The sequence below is a fragment of the Bacillus rossius genome (assembly GCF_032445375.1).
Source record: "Bacillus rossius redtenbacheri isolate Brsri chromosome 9 unlocalized genomic scaffold, Brsri_v3 Brsri_v3_scf9_1, whole genome shotgun sequence".
Lineage (NCBI taxonomy): Eukaryota > Metazoa > Arthropoda > Insecta > Phasmatodea > Bacillidae > Bacillus > Bacillus rossius.
This window is the reverse complement of record NW_026962012.1, coordinates 12,653,104-12,676,113: the sequence shown is the minus strand read 5'-3', so window position 1 is coordinate 12,676,113 and position 23,010 is coordinate 12,653,104. Positions and strand designations below refer to the sequence as shown.

General features: G+C 35.3%; 1 protein-coding gene across 7 annotated transcripts in view; it reads left to right on the top strand.

The window, feature by feature from the left end:
• Positions 1 to 23,010, top strand: part of LOC134542667 (tubulin monoglutamylase TTLL4-like) — a 118,386-nt gene that overhangs the window by 72,219 nt on the left and 23,157 nt on the right. For all 7 annotated transcript variants that reach the window (XM_063387103.1, XM_063387100.1, XM_063387098.1 and 4 more), the window contains exons 14-16: positions 1,591 to 1,676; positions 7,427 to 7,548; positions 17,125 to 17,198. In XM_063387103.1, coding sequence (XP_063243173.1) covers positions 1,591 to 1,676; positions 7,427 to 7,548; positions 17,125 to 17,198 — 282 coding nt within the window. The remainder of the gene's footprint in view (positions 1 to 1,590; positions 1,677 to 7,426; positions 7,549 to 17,124; positions 17,199 to 23,010) is intronic.

The following is a 23,010-nucleotide window of genomic DNA, read 5'->3' as shown; positions in this document are numbered from 1 at the left end:
TTTTTAAAGTGGTGGCAGCCCTGCCATAAAGATTTTGCAGAAATAACCATTTCTTAGAAAGAAACCGTCATAAAAACAGTAACGATAGTATACAGTAGTAAAAATCAACTTAAATCTGCAGCCAAGTAATGGAGCACGTAAATATGAAGAAAAGACAAATGAACAACAACTTACGAAGAAATTGGATGATGTACCATAACTACAGTACAAACCCAATTGTTATCCTAAGATAATTACCATAAAAAGAACTAAAGATTCTTTGTCGATACCATAATTACTACAGATGCACGATAGCTACCACATTTGCACTACAGTTACCGTAACAACCGAGATGTATATTTACCGTGACGGTAATGTATTTATTTATGACATATTAAAAATAAAGAACATTATTGAAAAATAGGATGTTAAATTTTTATATGTACGTTTGGCACATGTTGCGAAGAAATAATGCGATCTGAAAAAATGCAGTACTACTACGAAAAGCGAAAAGGGTAATCGTGGATTTTTAGGTTATGGCAGTCTCTCTCGTTTTTCAGTAATATCGGCCGAAAATTAACAAGCGTATCGGAAGTCGGCAGAAATGCCGATTCAACTAAATATTGGCAAAATCGGCTTCTTCAGTACAGCTCTACATTTGATGACATGAGTAAACATATTTCAGACTTCAGGATATTGAAAAAGACTTTAATTTCCATGTAGATTTATTGTGTGTATGTTTTTTTTTTGCAAGTGTAAATTGAATTAAGTAAAATACTTCCATTTTTATTTATTTTTCAACTGATTTAACTTTAATGACAAGTAACTGATATATTTCTGACACTAATTTTGAGGTTGAAATATTTTTAAAAAATCCTTAGAGTGAAGTCCACTTCAGCATTAATTGTCTTGGAAAATGTTCTGGCTGCTAGTGTTGTAGACACTGATGTCTTGTCTTCCTTCGACGAACTTTGCAGTGCAGTAAAGGACATTTATGCAACTAAAAAAGTGCAGAAAAAAATCAATGAATTTTTCAAGCCTCTTTCTCTATTTGACTAATTTTCGAGTAAAAAATCAATACTTGATTTTGTCGATTATTATTAATGTGAGCATATGCACCTGTTAATACAAACCTCGTTAATACAAACTGCAAAATTTTAGGTCCCTTCAGGTTTGTATTAAAGAGGTTTCACTGTACTCCCAAATTCTAAGTGAAAAAAAAAAAATCACAGATTCAGCTTAGACTTTGTGAAGTTTCACACACCCCTTAAAATGTGTTTTAAGTTTTATGAGTTTATTGATTTGCAAATATTGTGTATTTATTTTTAATTAAATAATATATTTTCTGTTATTAAAAAATCATAAAGATAAAGAAAGATGAAGTTAATGAAAAAATTTCATGTTTTGTTTTATTTTCATGAAAAGTTCTGCGTTTAGATTTTATTTCATTAAAGAACATTAGTATTGAAACTATCTTATTATGTTATTATACATATTTATCCACATTAAAATAGACTTATTTGTTTTTAAGACAAAACTTATTTCTATCCAGTATAATTGTAAGTGCAACTGAAAACTTATTTTTGAACATGTTTTACTTTGTGTGTACAGTATCTGGAAGATATCTTGAAAAACTTGACACCAGACGACATCAGGCATCTCATCCAGTCGGAAGATGAACTTACTCAGGCTGGCAAGTGAGTTTGCACTTTGAATACAGTTTTTGTTTTATTATTTGAAAGTACAAATAGCTTAGTCAAATCTTGAAAAAAAATCTTGATGCAAAAAAAATTATTTTTTAAAGCTAAATGAAAAACTTCTTGACATTAAAACCTGTAAAGTTATCATATTCATTCTAAAATCTGGGAGGAGATACTTGTGACTTAGTTTTATGGTTTTTTCTTCTTTTTAACTAATAGCAAATGTTTTTCATTTAAACAAAATGGACTCAGGTTTCTTTATTTCAGTTGTTGGCCTGTGTGAATATCCTAATTTAATTACAAACACCAAAATATCCTCAAATAGAATACTAATATCAAATTCAAATAGTAAAGAATGGGGATTTTTTTTTCTGTTTCATGCTATAGTTTAAAAGTGATACTTGTAGTTATATTATATTGTGCAAAAATGAAGATTTTAAGTTAATGGTTATAGTTGTAAAAACACAACTATAAAATAAATACCTTTTCGGATTTTTAGGAATAGAATGGTCGCAAATTGCTTATTGTTAACTTGTTTTCAAGTAATTGAAAAAAAATTCCATAAAAAAAGTTGTTTAGCCATGTGATCACTGCACATGCTGAAATAAAGTATGTTGAGTTATATTTAGCCCATGAATGTATTGAAACTGGGTTTGTTACACATTTAATTAGTACAACAAATTGAACTTCAAGGTGAGTAATTCCTCAAGGTGATTTGCAATATTCATGATTCATGATTGAATAAACATTATTTGTAAATTTAAGGTTTTGAAATTCAATCAAATAAATGATAAATTATGTATTTGTTTTGACATTTGAGATTTTAGATATTCTCACGGACCTAGTTACAGCTTTATAAGTAGAGCCAAGATTTTAGGGTTTTATTTTTTGGGAAATTCCGTCCTAAATATTTTGAGATTTCGTCTTTATCGTCATAAAAATTCAGATTTTTTTGGTATCGCCTTTATGATTTATTTAGGAGATTTAAGATCCATGATAGTAAATGTAATTGTAACCCATTTTATTAATATTTACAATTTTTACTCAAAGTAAATTAAGACATTGTTCAAAGTAAATAAATATTACGGGCGTAGATTGTGTATTAGAGGAAAGTATAAAAACTAGGGATGGGGCGAATCCTGATTTCCTCGAATCCGAATCCTAACTCAAATCCTAGACTGGAATTGCCGAATCTCGAACCCAAACCCGATGCTTTTAACAGATGATGTCCACATATCTAATGTAAGTGAGATGTATTCTGCTTGCACTAAAAGTCCCTTGACTTTATCACATGTAGTTTGGTACATTTCTGGTATAAGTGTATATAAAGATAAAAAAATTTTCTTGAGAAATTTCAGTTTTAGTACAGATTAGCGGTTAGGATTTTTTCTATAAATAACTAGAGGTCTGCGAGCCTAAGAATTTTACTTCGAGCCGAGCTCGAGCTTTTCTGGTACAGTTACACCTTTGGCAAATTATTTTTATCTTAAACTTAGTATAATGTTTGAATAAAGTATTAAAATGAAGTGGGCTTATTAATTTTGGGTAACTATTTACAGAGTGTGTTTACATTTCGCACTGCTAGAGGGAAAAAAAAAAACATTTTTTTCCATTGAATCTTACCTGTTTCCATTGGTTCATTAGTAACTGATATCATCCAACTAACATAACCAAGTATATGTTTGTGTAAATGTAACATATCTTTGGAAAAATTTCATCCTTGTCAATTTTTCTGGAGTCCTTACTGAGCTTCAACAAACTTAGCACCAAAAATAATGTTGTTTGAAAAGTACATTCACATTGTTTCAACATCTCCACTTTTCCTCACAATAATTCTGAGAGAGATTGTCACAGAGTATTAAATTCTGTTCTTTAATCTATCATGCAGAACAATAATTTGTTCTGCACGTTCAGGAGTTAAATTAGCTCTACGATTGGAGATAGTGTTTCCAGCAGAAGAGAAGCGTCTCGCTGGCAACCTGCGTGGCTGGAATGCTTTAGTAAAATTGCTTAACCTCAAAATTAGTGTCATAAATATCAGTAACTGGTCATTAAAGTTTAATCAATTGAAAGTAATAAAAATAAAAGCATTTTACTTACATTTGCAAAAAAACATACACACAATAAACCTAAATTTTTGGGGTTCAGCAGGGCATCAGTATCACAAAAAAGTGTATGAGAAGGATCACTTGAGACAAAATCATGTAGCTTTAGTAAGCTAAGCTGTGATGTCTGTTTGAACTGTTCTTTCAAGGCTGCAGACTGAATACTTTTCTTTTTTCTCAGTAACTTTTCAACAGCCTCTGGAAAAATTCATTTTGTTAGAACTTCCAATGAAATTTGAAGCTTCTGAAACTTTGAATATAGGAGGTGGGCAGTAGGGTAGGTGGATCCCTACAAAAAGTTTATTGTGTCAACAAAGCTGGCACAATTTTCAGTGACAAACACACACTGAGCTTCAAGGGCTTCTATCTCAGTTTCTTGCAGTCCCTTTATGAATTTCACACCAGCATTATTTTCTTCACTCAATTGTTCGAAGAAGCTAACAATGTTATGCAGGTGATCAGCCAGGTAGAAAACAGCATGAAACCACGTGTTCCATCGTGTCACAATGGGCATTGGAAACATCTTCACGTTATCTTTTCCATTCTTGCCCCTCAAAAAGTTGAGTTAGGCATGCCGTCTCTTTCGTGTGTTCAAAAAAGCATTTTTTACCTTTGATAACAAAGAGGTTTAAATCCTCCAAACTGTTCTGCCAGATCTGCCCTACCAGATTGATTTTATGTGCCCAGCACTGCACGTGGTATACATGTTCACCAAATATACCTTTCAAAGTGCTTGCAGATCTGGTCATATATCTAGCACCGTCAGTTACATATGCAACTGTTTTCTTCTTTGATTTCATACTTGGTGCATATGTCAATCACAGCTTTCGAGCAGTTGACAGCTTTAGCAGCTTCAAGTACACATGATGCTCCAAGTAAAATGCTATGTTCTGCCCCTGGTTGCAGTATCTGGAAAAGAATATTGAACACACAGTTATTTGCTTTATCTGTGGTTTCATCTGCCATAATTACGACTTTCTGGTCTGCCACTTTTTTTCTGATCTCTGCCTCTTTCTTTTCCCTTAAAAGAGGAATATATTTTTTTCTTACCCAGTCTGCACTAGGTATATCACCAGCACCACTGACATGTTTTGCTAGCCATTCCCTAAGTTCGCATCTTTCCAGTTTCTCAACAGGAATTCCAGCCGCAATAAATGTTTCAACTGTTTCCAGTACAAATTCATCTTTTTGTTCCTTGGCTCGTTTTAGCACTGGCCCTGCCTCATCAATTGAAAGCTGCCGTTTTGAAGTTTGTTGCATTTGTTTCCCATTTTTGTGTCAACACATGCGATGCGTGCTGCACTTCATCAATATTTTAAAGTTTCGGGTGCTGTGGTACACTTATTTAGTCAGAAAACAATAAAATTTTTTTCCAGGCTTTTAAATTACGTTATAAAACACGCACGCGGAAAATTATTACGCTCAACACAAGTGCTTTTGCGTTGTGTTGGCTAACAGTGTCTATTTACAATCTTCGCATAATGGTGGCACTGTTTTTCTAACGTGTGTATATAACCAAATATGAAAAAAATTATTATCTGTGTAAAAAGTATGAAATATTAAAGTCTTCTGTTAGATTTATATATTGCAAAAGTGTGTTTGAAACACCTACAAAGATAGCTGTTCCAAGAAACGACATAAACAAGAATTTGTCATCTAACTGGCGATGTTATTGTTAGAGACCCCGAAAAATGGTGAAGCGCGAAATTCACGAAATAATGCGAAAATTTGATACTTTAAACGAATTTTGTGACTTTCCTTTGATTTCGGCTTAGTCGCGAAATTCACGAATTTTCGCAAAAAATTCATGCATTTTCGCGCGAAATTCACGCTTTTTCGCACAAAATAATGCCCTTATGGCGCAAGTTCTATTTATTTACGCCATCATAAACATGGGCGTGAAATAAACATAGACTGAAAGACTAGTGCCGTGATATTATCTTCGTTTTGACACGTTACTGAAATCCACGTATTTTTATTACTCTGTTTACAAGCAGTAAATATTGCCAACGCAAATGAAAACAAAATTTAACAAATGTCAACAATCGATATGTGCGCACTACCAACATAACAAAATTGACTGTCCACAGTTTTCGTGTTGAATAATGGTCGTTTCTGCCACAAGGCGCACTGGTGTCGATTTTTCTAACCTAATTTAATTGTATGGAGCTAAGATGGCAGTCATTTTTGGGTGCACATATCTATGAGCGTTTACAAATAATTCCGTCCACATTTTGTAAGTTTTGTGATACAATTGAATTTATGACTAAGATGCCGATAACTTTGACGCGAAAGAGAGATGAAATCGGATGGATTTTATATTTTTGATCAGCGGGACAAAATATGATGTGCAAGTTCTGCAACGTGCGGGTTGATTGGACACACAAAGACACGTGCAAAAAGCATGTGGCAAATGACGCACACAAAACAAAACAGAAAAGACAATTATTTTGTCAAGCAAATTCTACCGTGTCTAAACAAATCTCGATAGGCGACAGCGTGAATAAAGCAAACAAGCTTGAAAGTGCAGAAAACAAAAATTTGTTTCTGATTTTGTTAATATGATGCTGTGAGTTAACATTCCTTTGGAAAAAGCTGATCATCCAGCTATGAGGGAATGGTTTAACACCCAGGTTGAAGAAGGTTAGCCTTATTTATTTAGAAATTTCTTCCCCCTCTAATAAAAGTTCATAAGCATATGTAGGCCTACAATATTATAGATTAACTTACCTTTAGGCCCAACTTACCTTTACTTCAAATAAATATGCAAGTACCTCATATTAACAAACACATAAATAGGATGGATTGCATTGTGAAATGGTGAGCACACCACAAGATATTTTTGACTGATTGATTGATGGTTTGACTCTGTAATCCAGCAGTAATCTCGAAAAGGTTAGGTTATGTTTGGCTTAGAATTGTTTTGAGTAAATTAACCCATTAATATTTTCAGCGATAACCTTATAAATGCTACCTATTTATAAGTATATTGTAAGTTATGTATACATTTTAGATGCAGGGGATTTGCCATCAACCAACACTCTTAGAGAAACTTAAGTCCCAAAAATTGGCCAGGCAAATAAGGAAGCAGTAAGGCACGCTGTAGAAGACAAACAGATTGTATTCTTGTGTGATGAAACGACGGACAAAGTGGGCCGATGTAAGGCAGAGTCTGCTACTTTGTAGTGCCTATCCGCTATGAGGTTTTTTTTACACCGCCAATGGCATAATTTTTTCACCATTTTTTGGGGTCTCTACAGATTGCTTATTTTTACACAGATTTTTTGCACCGCTTGCTTTTTTTTACACCGATTTTTTGCACCGCTTTTGTAATTTTTTTACACCGAAATGAGTCAGTTTTATTTACCATTTTCTGGGGTCCCTATATGTATTTCGTGTTCGTATGGTACATAATCTATTTTTTGCGTTTTGGTGGTGTTAACACTCAATATCGTTTTATTTTGCGTGCACGAAAAAATCGTGGCTCTAATTATAAGTGGTTACTATAAGCTATCTACTTTGTGTCGAATCTCAACCATGTACATTTCTCCATTGTGATACTTACTGTCAATGTGATGGCATAAAGCTGCGTATGTATAAATAGTAAACTTTATCATGCAAAAATTTGTTCTGTTCTTGCAGTTTCATCAGAATTTTTCCCACTTCCGAAACCTACACCTACCATGAATTTTTTGAAGGACCTCGTTATTACAATATGATGTTTGATGCATGGGAAACAAAGTATCACAACAATCGTCAGGAAGGTATGTATGTGTTACAAGGTAGAAATCCTTTTAATAAGTAATTTCAGAGTAACTTTAGGGCAAAAAAGTTACCTCAATAATTTGTCCATGTACATAAATACCTGTTTTTGCGACCTCGTTTATTATGCCTACCTCTACTATTATCCCTTTTTGAGGAACTGTAAAAAATTTGTTTTGAAAATTTGAAGGAAATCTGCAGATAATTAGTTTGAAGCATGTTGTGCGGTGTTTCTCTTGGCCAGTGCTGAACTGCACGAGACACAGTGCCTGACTGACCCTCCACTTCCTCCTACCACAGATAACGGTTCCATGGGTTCCACTGTGATATGGCTTGCTCTTTTACACGCTTCCCTCTCTGTTTCCTTCTGTTATTTTGGATCTCTTGATTTTGATTACTGTTTGTTGAAGACTTTTCATGCAGTTTTATGTTTTGCTCTGTTCCAGTAACATAATTTGGTTTTATTTGGTGAATGATTGTGGGCGACCCACTTATTTGTTTTTGAGCTCTGATTTGATTGCGCTTAAGGCTTGATTTTGTGAACAGCTGTTAACGATGTGTTCTTTTTTTAATACTGTACGGACTTCAGATTTCTGTAAAATTAGTATATTGGAATCCCAAAATTTGAGAAAAGATTTAGGGTTACCAAAATTTTTTTTTTGTCGGGCAGGAAAATAATTCAATATATTTTCGGGAAATTTTAGGGTTCTTCATGGAAGGTTTTTTATTTCCACTACATTCAGCTACTAAACTGAGAGATAGCTAATACAGAATGTACCATGATGCTTACTGAATCCCATTCAATTTTATTGTATTTGCTTCCAACCTTCAGTTCCAGGTACTTTTATGTGGAACAATGCTTCGGGCTAACTGGTTAACTAATGCTTTAGTGAGAGGCAGAAATAGCAGAGCATGAACTTGTTAATAGGGATAGAAAATATCCACAATTGAGGCCAAGCACACAGTCGCTTGCTGTAGTTGAACTTGCATTGGTTGGCAAGTGGTTTGTAGAAAAACTCACAAATGATGTTAATAGGGTTTATTACAAGTTTACACCTTGTTGCTACAGCCTGTCCAGAATGGACACACACTGCTCACACGTGGTGCTGTTTCATGGCAGGCGGATACTTTTCAGTGGTCTGGCTCCCGGTTGCTAGTCATCCGATCTCGTGCTGCGAGGGGATAGCCACACGTCTCAGTGGTTGGCGGTGTGGGGGGTTGGTGCGGTGAGCGAACTAGGTTGCCCCCGAACACCAACTGCCTTTGCAGATTTTATTTTTCCTAGCCTAAGTTCAATCTATAGTGTATGGGGAGGGTCCAGGTTAGGCGAGGACCTAAGTGTGTCTCAGGCCGAAGCCTGTACACTCTACTCATGCTGGGTTTAAACCATGCGGGAAAGGCCACGGGCATCTTGTGCTACTGGGGTTTATTGGCCAGTAATGGCAGCGATTTTCGCCACGGCAGATGCTCCATTGGTCGCCCTAGCTTAAAGGTAAAACCTTCATAGACACAGGGAAAACCCTGGGCCGGGTCATGCGGGGGTTAATTGACATGCATTAAAGCAAGCAGGTAACCACTGGTCAAGGGGAAGAAGGTTCAGGTAAGAATAGTTGGGCAGGGCATAAAAATTTGTAGCGCAATCTTGGGTTGCGGTACCGGGGGCCCATGTGCCCCGGGGGCCAGGCGACTACACTCGTCAACCCGCTCAGCTGTCAGTCAACGGCCTGTAAAATAGATGGGTGCTACTTCAAATATTCCCTTCCCCTAGCTTAGTGATTGCAGATGTGCCCAGCACGTCGCACATCAAGAAGAAAACTCGCCTGGTAGTTAATTTTGTTCTAAACGTTGGAAGGAAACTTGTATAGATCTGGTAGAAAGCATAAGGCTATAAACAAAGAAATGACTTGTTTATTTTGACATGCTACGACATGTTTTTTTCGTAGATATACACAGCTACGGTCTGAATGCGCCCCCACCCCCACCCCACCACCATTCTAACTACCGCAGGCGATGTTTATCTTGACATGTAAGGCAGTTAACTATCTTTTCCATGGGTTAACAAAGGAGGAGGTCACCAATAGCACAAAAAAATATTTTGCCCCTTTTACCTGCATTTATCTCCTCAACCCTTTGCAACAGTCCACGTGTTTTGCTCGCTTGTGCCAGCACTTGACCTTCTGATCTGTGTGGCATCATATATAGTTAAGGCGTGATCTGAAAAAGTATAAGTGGTTTTTTTTTCTCAAAAATGGATTTATTTTCCTTTCAAACAGGCTTGACTTTAAAACTTAATATTTTTTACAAAACCAGGAATTATTTTTTAACAAACACTGAATTCTGTTTTTTTTTATGTAGTATAGAAATTACAAAACTGTTCTGATATAATCCTAACACATTTTTGCAATTGAAGTGTTTGATTACTGAAGATACAAATGCAGTTTTCTGACTTAATAATCAAATGAAAGCATCGAAAAGCTTTCAACCTTTTCTTCTTTTATATTTTTATGCCTGTCTGTAACCACTTGGTTGTAATGACTCAATAAGCGGTTCACTGTCAGTGTTATTGGTGGGACTCCAAATATCTTTCAGTGCTGCTGCTGAAAACTGAAGATGCTCAGCCTAAATAGCCACTAGCATTTTCTGGACATCACTGTCACACCCACTCTTTGCTGCTTCTTGTACAGCTTCCCTCAGTGATTCACAAACTTTAAAAATTAGTGTTATCTAGTTCTCCTAACATGGGAGTGTTTTTCACTGTTGCAGAATACTTTTGGTATTGCAACCTTTAAAAATTATAGTGTTTTCCAGTTCTCCCAACCCAGGAATTCCTTTTATTGCTGCAGAATACTTTTGGTATCATTAAGTAAGATGTGTTTGGGACTTAACACCTTGTTCAAAGACCTAAACAACTTCATACTTAGATCTGAATTGATCAAGCTTTGAAGTTTGTCCCAACATAAAAAGATTGTGCCTTTTGGTGTTTCTGCTTCACAAAAGCTTGGTCACAAATTGTCAAAAGAGACATTTTATCTTCACAAGCTGAAGAAAATATTCCCTGAGAAGTACAATCTAAGCCCTTTGTCAGATCTCCTAGATAATCACACAACAAATGGGTTGTTCAGTTTTATGATCCCTCTAGCTTCGTCAAAATATCTTCTATGTCTGAAGCATGATTTTTTACAAAATCACACTGTGATGGAATATCAGCATTTCTAATAGAAAAATATGTCAGTTAGTGAACACCACTATCTTTATTTGCCTTCATGTCATCTTGTTTGAAGAATTCAACATCATCTACAAGGTACTCTGCTAAATAAAACAAGGATTTGGTCCACAAAGTTTATCTTGTTGGATTTGGCATTGGGAAAAAATTCACCGGTTTGCTCATATTTTCTGCCAAATATTCTTGCCTGTGTATTCTTTATTTAAGAAGGCAGTCTTCACCTTCACCACACACAAATTTATTTCGGACAATTGACAGCCCACTAGTGCCAGCTTGTGAGACCAGAATTGTAAATGTAGGACGTGTTCTTCCAAAAGGATCTCTAGAGATTATATGCATTTCATCATGTAATGAGCAGAGTCAGAACTATGCCTTTAATGATGCATAACTGAATGCCATACTTCTGTACAAAGTCATTTAAAGCCTGTGAGAAAGTTGTCACATCAGCTTTTTTCAGAAAGTAACAGAAGCAACCCTTAAAACTGGATTTTCCAACTTATCAGCCAAAATGTTGAACAGGGACAGAAATACACATCTTCCCTTACTGTCTTTGGTTTCAACACAAAGTATGAAAATTTTCAAGTTCTAAACCATCTCGTGCAAAGAATCTGCACGCTGTTGCAGATGTTGCAGATGTTGCTTCGGAACATACTGTTCTCTTAACATTTTGACGCAAGGCAAGTCATCTGCTTCTTCTATGAATTCACACATCCATTCCTGCAAGTTGTGATGTTCAAGATTTTTAATGCAAGGTTATCTGTTGCAATTTTTCATAATTAAACACTGTTGAAATTGTTAAGCACTGAGGTCTGAAGTCTGAACTGTATTGTCTGGGTGTGTAGTATCATGTTTGGTTGTTTCTAAGTGTTTAATAAAACTCTAGATCCCTTCACAATTGAATTCTTCCGCCCGTATATACACATTTACAGAAGTTTTAAGCATTTTAAACAAAAGATTGACAACTTGATTCTTAATTTAACGTTTACAGTACAATTCCTTTCTCAGAAATGCCCAAAACCAGAAACTACAGCAGAAAAAAAAACAGCACCTGTAATTGTACTTATCGCATACTTGTTGAGGATAAAAAAATGTCTGTATTTCACGGCAAACTGTTGACTGCTTTGTATACGTTTTATATTTTGAGGCTACTATCTTCCACAATTGTTGGATGCACCTAGGTCGTTATCAAACAATAACCATAAAACAATGGGTGTAGGAAAGTTTAAATACTAATTACATAATTATTTAACAACAAATAATGTTATTTGCATTATACACCAACAAAATTTTTGTATTAAGGTTTTCTTCAGAAAAAAATTTATTGTTTATTTAAGAGTGACCAACAAAATATGGTGACCAACATCAAGTGTAAAAATATATTAGTAGGGATGGGAAAACCGATTCCCAATTTCATCGATACCTACCGATTATACTTAAATAATCGAGAATCGAGAATCGATGATAAAAGTCGATTCCCGCATGTAGCAAAAAAAATCATTTCACATCATTGAAAATCTGTCAGATACAATTATTTAACGACTCTTTGAGTTGGGTTATGACTGACTAGATGCATATATAACAGTTATATTTCCCCAAATAAACAATATCTAAAACTTGGGTCGATGTTATACACAAGTCAAAGTACAAAAATTATTTATAAAAAAATTATCACTGCGTATTAGTAGGGGCCTGTTCTTTTCGTGATTGAGATAAAACGACGATAAACGCGAAACACAGTAAAATACAGTTTTTACGCGAAATTGCCACAACACAGCGTTTTTCCACGAAATTTAGTATTAAAAAGTGAAATCGTAATGTTTTAACGGGAAATTTAAATACTGGGTAAGACTTGTCTCGTCACTGGTAAACAAACACCGCAACATGGCCGCCACTGAACATTAATTATAAATGCACTAAAGCAAACAAAAGCTTACACGCGCTCACGTTATAATGTTAAACCCAAAAATATACCGTAAAAATACGCAAAACTACGGCGTTTATTTTCCTTTCCGGCATAATGTTTGGATAGATAAGACAAACAGGCGAAGTTTTAAAGCCTACGCACACCGCTTGGGGCACTGACGTCAGCTTTGAACAGCGACAACGGATAAATACAAAAGTAAGCAGATGATTGGGCGAACGGTGTTTGGAACAGCCTTACGTGAGTGGCCATACCACGTCAGCCAGGGGCGCTGGCATATAGTTGGAACAGCGTTGTAGTATCAAGCAGATTATTGGGCGAACCAGGTACCAGGAGGTTTATTCTAAGTTTTTCGGAAAAGAGTTCCCGATCGTGATGCCACGATTATCGGAAGCTTTCTACAATGTGGTATTCTAAGTTACTTTCATCAACTCGGAACCCTTCGATTCTCGGAAGCCAACGATCGTTATGTTTCGAGTATACAATTGCTGTCGAAAAACCTTTGCCTATCGGGATTTAGCAGCCAGTTGAAATCATGGCGGATGCACAATTTATGTGTACACAAATAGTTAAACATTGTCGAAAATAGTACATTTTTGGGCGTGATCTATTTTCACGATATTTTACGTAGGTGTCAATTGTGTTTAATATTTTGTAAAAGGAAATGTTTTCCCAGTAGCATTGAATATGTATGATTTTGGAGCGTTATTCAAGTAGTTGACCTAACAGTCACGAGAGGGCAGCAGGGCTTGCGGGAGTGCGAGGCAGTAGCGCGCGCTGCGGCGAGTAGGACTACTACAACACTTAATCGGAATTAAGTTTCGCGTCCATTACCGTTTCCCGAGTGGTAACAGTAATTACTGAAGATATTTGTACATTTATTATGTATAAAATATTGATCCATAATACATGTACAAATATCTTCAGTAATTACTGTTACCACTCGGGAAACGGTAATGGACGCGAAACTTAATTCCGATAAAGTGTTGTAGTAGTTCTACCGGCCGCTGCGCGCTACTGCCTCGCACTTCGGCAAGCCCTGCCATCTCGTGACTGTTAGGCCAACTGATTTCTATTTGTATGCATATCACAATGCCGTTTTATAGAATGATTTGATATAACGTATATAAGTAAAAGAAATGCATTCCGTTTTTTTTTTTTTAGTTTTGCCTTCTTTCGGATGAGTCCTTACCATGGTTACCGCTTTAAGTTACAATCAAATAAATTAAAAAATTACATAATGTAAGCAGTGTTCCAGATACATAATAACTAAGTGGGAATGTAAAGACGTTCTTTCTATAATAACAATATGATAACGAAGATTTTATGCAAGTAAATTGAAAAATAACCCAACTTTCAAAATACATATTCATAAATTATTCGCCTGTTTCAGATATCAAAAGTTTCAACAATAACTCAGCGTGTGTATTTTGTTGCAGTCGTGAAATTGGATGAAAATTTTCTCCACAAGAATTCGGGGTGCTCCTCCATAAAATAAACCAACATTTTAATTTGCCTCTCACTCACACGAGATCGCCGAGCAGCCATTATTTCAATAATACAATGACCGACCACGTGCAAACAACTCTAAACATTTCACACCAAATATCCCGTAAAAATAATTTAAGAAATAAACATGTTTTCGCTTGCTTGAGCACTTTTAAAATTACTTAAGATTTTTATAAATACTTTTATCAACATTGAAACATCTGGAAAGTATATTGTCTTATAAACTCTGTGTTTTTATTTATAAATTTGTTAGAAATATGAAGTGTTTTTTGTTGTTATGTTGCAGTTTTCAAATCTCATCTTCGCTGCCAGAAAAATTGAGGAGTGGAAAATCGTAACCCGAACTTTGCCGAGATAGTTAGGCCTCGTAACGATACCGCGCTTAGAATAACAATTTCAGTTCCTTTCTATTACGATCGTTCGGAACCGTGAGTTGCCGATCGGCCAAAGAGCTATCTAATTCGATATCGAAATGTTCCGATAGAAAACGCTGGAAACTTAGAATAAACCCCCAGGCTCTGGAAACTCTTATAGGGGACCTTGGGAACTATCTTTACTTCGTCACCCAGCCGTACGGGGCAGCACAAGCATTTTAAATCGCGCCAAAAAGCGGAAAAATGTAAACAAACATCCATTTTCGAATGGTGTGACGATGATGATTAGTTGGTCAGTGTTTTATAGATTTTGTTGGGTCGTTACCACAACGCCGAAATAACAATGAATGAATGTGTGTTTCTTAAATGTAACTTAACGCCGAAATACCACAATCAAGTACAACACTTTCATTTGCTAGTTCTCTAGTTGTTGCTTAATTTTGTTACTGTTTCATTTCACAAATTTTTTAGTTAATTTGTACCCTTCTCTAAGTTAGGCAAGTTGTATGAACGAAAATAATTTATACTGCTCAAGGAAAGCTTAAATTTTTTTCTATAGTTTATTCCGTATTACAAAACAAATTTTAGATCAGTTTGACCCCTTTGACATATGAGCCATTGACTTCTAATGATGTAAACATTTATATGAGTTAATGTTAATAACTTAGTTGTGTACTCAAATTTGATAAATATGAATTTATGATGTATGCTACATCATTAAATGTATTGATAGCTGAAAAAAAAATGTTGCAAATAGAATTTGAATTATTTAATATTAAGTTAACTAGGTGAGTATAGAGTATCGAGAATCGAAGGATTTTTTAAGGAATCGATAATCGGGTATCGGAATCGAAAATTTTGGAATCGTCCCATCCCTATATATTAGCAAGCCGATTTTTTCAACCAAAACGTGAAGGCCATATGAGTACAAATTTAATCTATATTCTATGAGAAAGAAAGAAAAAAAATATTTTACTCAAGAAATTGAACTTTGTATTTCTATTTACATAATTATGTCAAAAATATTTTTCAACTACAGGACAAATTTTACTTTTGTACTGCAACCAACATTTCAACACCGTTTAGCAAATAAGTATGGCAACTAAACTATAAAATAAAACAACCGTAGTGTCTACAAAAATAACGAAAGTTATACAAAAATTATCTAAATATACATATATTTTATTGATTACAAAACATTTTTAATACTGGTAATTTAAATTCAAGAAGGAATATAAAACATTTTCTTCCAAATTGGTCTAAATTTGCATTTTATCTTTGAAAATGCTTAAATTCAAAATTATTATTTGCATCATCACAGTAGCAAAATTTTCAGGTCTCTAGTTATGACCCACGTCAAGTAAAATAAATTTTCCTTATGGAATCAGTTCAAATGGACTTGGCAAGCATTAAATTAACAGTTGCACTGCGTATTGAGCCATGGCTCAGTTTGGTGACAGCAGTAGATTGTTCAATATGCTTTTCTTTTTTTAAGATGTCACCTATTTCAATAAATTTATATTTAATCTTTAAAATGTCAGAGTTGTGCTACAGACAACTGAACACTGACTTACTTATTGAGAAAAATGACACATTTTGATATAATGTTTCGTAGTAATGTCTATGGACTGGCACCGTACAAAACCTTCATGTGTCTATCTCTTCAGAGTTTTTTTTTGTTAATATGATACAACATTGCCCAAACATTATTGTTATGGCGTGAGATTTCCCCTGCTTTCAACTGCAGCATTCCATGTCAAAACTGCAGCCATAGTTGGTGTGAAGCAGACAAAGAAGGACGAGGTTAAACACCAGTGCTGTGTTTCTTATATGCCAATAAGCCAAGTTACGGAACATAAAGGCTTTGCTTGTATCTACGGAACTCTACTGGAGAAAAATATATGGTGACCCACCCATATTCGAGGGCAAACCCTTTTGGTGAAACTGTTAAATTTTTGTCCATTGTGATCCTTACGCAGGGTAGTTATAACATCGGCCGATTAATCAATCAGATATCAGTATGATCTCAACTCAATTAAAACTTTATTTTAGTTGATTTGGTAATATTAATTTTTTTCTTAATGAATTTTAACACCCATTTGTATCCCATTAGGTGTTAAATATTAGGATACATTAAAGAGAAGTATTTAGTGTTAGTGTGTTTATTATTCATATCCATTATACAAACAGCAGGGGTCTCGCATTCTCACTTTGCAGCTTAATGAACTTTTGATTTTCCGGAAAGCTTATAAAAATAAAACGCTGAAAAAATGTTGATTCCTCAAATCTCAAACTAACACCATCAAACACATTTTACAATTATACAAAATGTTATTCTGAATAATTAGCACGTTAGTATCCAAAAATCAATTAGAAAGAGAAAATGTTATTTAGAATTTAATTGAAGTATTTTCATAAAATTTGTATTGATCTGATTTTTAAGAAAAATGAATGGTTCTTGAATTATTTTTCAGTTGTTTTGGATGAAGTTGGAAGTAGGTAGGTAATGTGTTTGCATTTGTTTTTTTTTTTATGCCTTTCTGTTTTCTAGGTATCGAACTATTGGAGTGTCTGTGCAGAAAAAAGCAGCACCTCGTTGTCCCAGTGTCGACAGCAGCTGTCAAGGTATGCTGGTGTCTTATAATTGTAGCACAGTTCAGATGCCATTACCCCCTGTGAACACTTAGTGTGTGGAAACAATTACTAGCCAGTTGTGTTAACTTATTACTAAGTTGTTTTTGAATATACATTCATATGTGAAGTAAAGAAGTTTCATGAATTTGTGTGTTTTGATATATGTTCAAACAAGCAGGAAGACAGTATCTCATCTCAGTTTTGTGGAATACTTTATAGATTTTTGTATTTCTGCACCAAGGTTGTTGAGTGGCAGTTTAGCAGTCAAATAGTGTTGGATGTTTTCGACTTGCATGGAATTCTAAAGCTACTTCTTGAATGTGACCAAATAACGGTAGTGATATAATAACCCTTCTCTATTCAACATTTAGAAAAAATGTTTTTACCTATTAATTCAATATTTTCCTGAAACGCCCATTCTAGTAGTTCCACAGCTTTTAAAAGATATAAAGAATAATATTTAAACTTTAAAAATTGTCTTAATGTTTTTTTTTTTTTCTGAGCAGGACTAACGTTGCGGAACATGCACAATTTTGGTTATTACATATTTCATTCCGTTTGATGAGCATTGTTACTGATTACAACTTGATATCAAATTTTTATACTTTCAAACAAGTATTTTTCACTAAACAAAAATTCTGATTTAAAATAGCTTGTGAAACACTTGTTAACGTAACGGCGCTGCGAGGTTACTCAGCGGAATGGCGCTTCACCAACAGTCACTGTACCAAAACCAGACCCTCACTACTCCCAAGACCCTTTAAAAAAATTTTTTCCTTGACATTGATGGTTGGAAATTTAGAAATTATCGTGTTTAAGAATCAATTTTTTTTTGCTACAATCAGGATGATATACAGGGTTCGTCCAGAAAGTAATAGGACTGATTTTCTTCCGCCGCGACTGTACTTTGGAGCGTGCGCGCACCGACTGGATTCGGTAGAGGGGGTTCCTAGCTAACGAACGAGCGGCTGGTCAGTTGTCTCCAAGCAGCTGGAGAGTCAATACAGGCTTTTTCGCGCGACGTGTTTCTGTGAGTGGTGCAAGCCCAAATGCAGCATTCGTTAGAGCAGAGGTACGCGATTAAATTCTGTGTGAAACTCGGTAAATCTGCGACAGAGACGTTTGATATGATCAAGCAGGCTTACCCAGATGATGCTTTAGCAAGAAGTGGAGCGTTTCGGTGGCACAAGGCCTTTTCGGAGGGCCGGGAAGAGGTCGCCAATGAAGACCGTGCTGGAAGACCTTCGACTTCGACAAACCCCGACAATGTGCTTCATGTGCGCAAAGTTTTGAACTCAGACCGTCGACTGAGTATTCGTTTAATTTCCCAGGTGTTTAATTTACCAAAATCTGTGGTTCATGACATTGTGACGGAGCATTTGAACATGCGCAAGGTGTGCGCGAAGATGGTCCCAAAAGTGCTCAACGCCCCGGCTCACACCGCCTTTCTTGTGAACAGCTACCTGACCAAGGCCGGCATCCCAACGCTTCCGCAGCCGGCCTACAGCCCAGATGTGCCCCCCCCCCCCCCCCCCGGACTTTTTTTTGTTTCCTCGATTGAAAAGGCCAATGAAAGGCGAGCATTTTGAGACAACAGAGGGGATCCAAGCAGCTTGCACCGCGGCTCTCAAGGCTATTCCGGAGAATGCCTTCCGTGACGCCTTCAATGCTTGGAAATCGCGGTGGCAGCGCTGCATCGACGTAGAAGGAGCCTACTTTGAAAGTTTTTAAAGAATTGTAACGATTGGCTCAATAAAGTTTTTTAAATCGACTCAGTCCTATTACTTTCCGAACAAACCCTGTATAATAGGTTATATAGTATGTAATATAGTTGTGATGACAACAGTTCACATGGTTGACTAATATTTATGAACTGAAAGCTGAAAATGTGAAGCTAGCAAAATTATTATTAAGTCATTAGAAGTATGATTAGAGCTCTGATTAAATCTCAGTACTAGACCTGAGCTTAACTAGTTTGATGATGATGAGTCATTTTGTCCATGTCATGAGTCATGAGCCCAGGCAATGCCATGGTGATGACAGCCATGATGTCCCTATGCTTGCCAAGACAGGATGACTCTCGCGGGATGGAGGTGGAAAGAACATCACAACCACCCGGTCCTGAAACACTATGTCGAGTGGGCAGACTTACTTGGATACGTTGTTCATGTTGTCTGTGCTTGATAAGAGTTTTTTCATGTAATCATGTACTGTACTTACTGTCTGCTGCCAGCGAAGTCTTGTGTTGACATCAGTCGTTACTGGTCAGTTTGTGGCGGCTCATTGTGCCCACGATCACTGAAGAATAGTTGTGCTCGGCAACATATACTCAGTTATGTGCCTAAATAATCTGTGTTCAGTGCAACTTTGGAATTTTACTTGAGGGAGTATAAATTGAGTACTGGCATCAAGAGAAAGGTACTAACCTTCATGAGAGAACCCAAGAGGATATTTAGACATCTTTTTTTAAAGTTAGTGGGATAAAAGTATTGATTTTGTCAAATATTCAGTTTTTTAGTTGATCAACAAGGTCAACATCAGCATAATTGTAAAAGTATGACCAGTCATGAGTTTTAATAGTTATAAAGATCTAGTAATTGCAGTCTTTGTAATTTTTTTAACAAAGAAGAATTAATATTACTAGAGTAGGTGTCCATTATGATATTGATATTTTAAGTTGGGTGATATAAATGTTCTTCGAAAAGTACATTGACAGCATGCATTACTATACAATGAGATAAATTCGATAGACAAAGGTCTAAAAGATTTTTAGATGATTTGATTAAACCGAGCCTAGATGTAAAGTTGAGTAGATGAGTGGCTTTGGCTTTGACGTGTGAATTTAAAGTATCAGCAGTGTGATTGTTAATACAGTCAATACTGGGAACATTAAAATCACTGAGAATCACAATATCTTTTAAGGACTCGAAATATTCAAAGTAACATTTGGAGTGATATTCACAGATATGTAGACAGTACAGAGGGTTAGTGATTTGGTAGACAATGTTTTTATTTACAGCCAGATAGTTTCGATACCATGAAAGTCATAGACATATATGTACCGGTTGAACTGATAAAAATTTGTGATTATTGACAGCTGATCTGTTTTCTTCGTTATAAGTTGAGAATTTCTATCATTTCTGAAAACAAGATATTGGTCTGTGAAATAGTTGGAATTCATGCTATTTTCATTGCACAGACATTGATAATGATGCTGATTCAGGCACCAAGTGGATGCAATAAGCCTGGTAGAAATGTTGGGCTCCTTTGTTGTAGAAACATTGCTTATGATTTGGGCAGGGTGCAGTTTTCCATAAAAAGGGCTTAACAGAGATCCACTTTGCCAGAACATAATATTATTAATTCTGTTTAAATCATCTTCAAGAACAGATACATGGAAGAAATCATATGTATTGGATGTAGTTTTGAGTTTTGTCACTTTAACTTGAGCTAAATTAATTTATATGTAGTAATTTCTTGACACCAGGTGAAGCTATCGCTGTCTACACGTTGGTTATTGTCATTAGAGCTCTTGTTGTTGGAAGACTTCATAAGAATTCATGATCTCTTGTAGTTTATAATCTTTCCTTGATTTGGAGTAATTCTTGCTTAATTTAAGCAGTTTCCATGAGCAGGGTTTTGAGAACGAGGTTCTCACCTTAACTTATCTACCTTTTCACATAGGGAAAAGGTAGATTTAGTGATTTCATGTGATTTTAAATAATTCATCTATATTTGCTGCTTCCCACTTTGTTCTTTCAAGATTAGACACTTTACACGCCAGTTGTTCCTGGGTTACCGTAGTTTTTTTTTTAAGTTGTAGACCTGAACATGTTCAAGTGACTGTCATGGTCTAAGTTAAAGATGGTTAATTACTACGGGGTAAGCTAAATCCCAAAAAGTCAGATTGATAAAGCACTGGACTGACAAAGATAATCATCAGTGTAAACATAGAGACCGTGGAGCGCACGCGAAACATGTACGTCAGCTTTGAACACACTGCTGGGGCTCTGAACACAGGGCTGCAAATTTGATAAAATCCCCTTTTGGTTAAATATAGTTCATTTTATTAGGTCTGCTATGAACACAAGTTTACCCCAAAGGAAATTCAAGAATTCAAGCCTGCAATGCTTGCATAATCAAATGATGAGATGATAGATATTTTGTAGCTCATTTCTCTATAAGTGTGTCAATTGTTTTGTAGAGTATAGCACAGGGGGTGGCCATTTATTTTTTTCTTCAGCTCATTGTATTGGTTAGAAACCCAAAACATTGTTTGAAGTGTAGTGTTTGCATTGTGGAAACAGTTTGAAATAACTTTTTTTTATGAAAGTGACTGTTTTCAAAGACTTCGATTCTAATTCACACTTACTAACCATCATCAGACGTTGTTAATCTTCATTCGGGCAATGTTTTGGGCGGAACAATATGTTGATGGCGAAGTTAAAATTGTCTTCAACTACGTCACAGCATGCTGTCTCATGACAGTTCCTAACTCCATGGTATAGCATTTAGCGTGAACTTGATCGCATTTGTCTAACGTGTGTTTTATTGAAAGTATAATTGTGATTACTGATACATCTGTGTAGAAGTTGGTTCACTGTAAATATAAATCAGAATATAAAACATTCATATAATACTTACATTCTTGAATCCTATGTTCAAGAAAAGATTTAACATTTTACTTCCAATTGCTGAGAATATTTAAAAAATAAAACTGAACATTCTAGATTCAGTGTTACTTATATCTATCTATTTTACAACAGATTGTGTAATTTAGAGTATGGAATTACTGTCAGTTTCTGGTAGGCATGTGGTTGCAATGTGACATATTGCTGTGTGAGATCTTTTTGTTCATGCTTGAAAAACCAACTTGTAGGTTAAGTGATTTAGCGATAATTTTTCTGTCAAATTGCTTTGCGAAGTCCAAAATGTTGGCTGTATTGAAGGAAGTGTACTGCCATTGTAAGAAAGCAGAAAAGTGTAAGTCTGTTGACAAACATTATGGTTTACCCTATTTTTAGCTGTATAGATAGCATCCATAGATCAAGTAGCAAATAACATACTTAGGCTAGCAGAATACTTAAAAATGTTTTTCACACTGTTGGGTAGTAAATTTGGTGTTGCCAAAAATTTGTGTGTAGTTGTTTTGAAACCATTTTTGTAAATACATTTACTAAGTTATGAGAAAAAATACACTTAAAACCTTTTGTAAAACAAATATTTTTAATTTAAACTAGGCCTGTGTGAAGCTTCGACTGAGCATAACAAATTGAAGCTCTTTTTAATATTTGATTTAACTTCACCAGAAAATTTGCTATTTTTTGTATTTGAAGCTTTGAATGTATTGTAAAGCTACACAACTTATGTGAAACTTCACATTTGTTGAGAAGCTTTAACACACTGGATGTCTAAGAATTGCTGCTTTTCAGTTGAGGATACATAATTATTTTATTGATGAAATGTTTATATTAAGAAATAGGAATTGGTATAAAGAAGTTATGAATTTTTTTATTTTGAAAAAGTGTTTTTTAATTTCACAAGTGCAGATGATCATAACTAAAGTAAAGAGTTTTGGTATGATCAGCCACATGTATATGAGGAAACCTATTTACGTTATTAATATTTATGTTTTCCAGCAATTTTCATAGTTTTTTTGAAGGTACATTTGACATTTCAATTACTCTTAAGCATTTTGTGACTGACATACTCAATGAACACATTTCTTACATTTCTAAATGTTTGAGACTAAATCAGATTTAGGATACATATCACATGGTAAGATACAGATTTATAACACAAC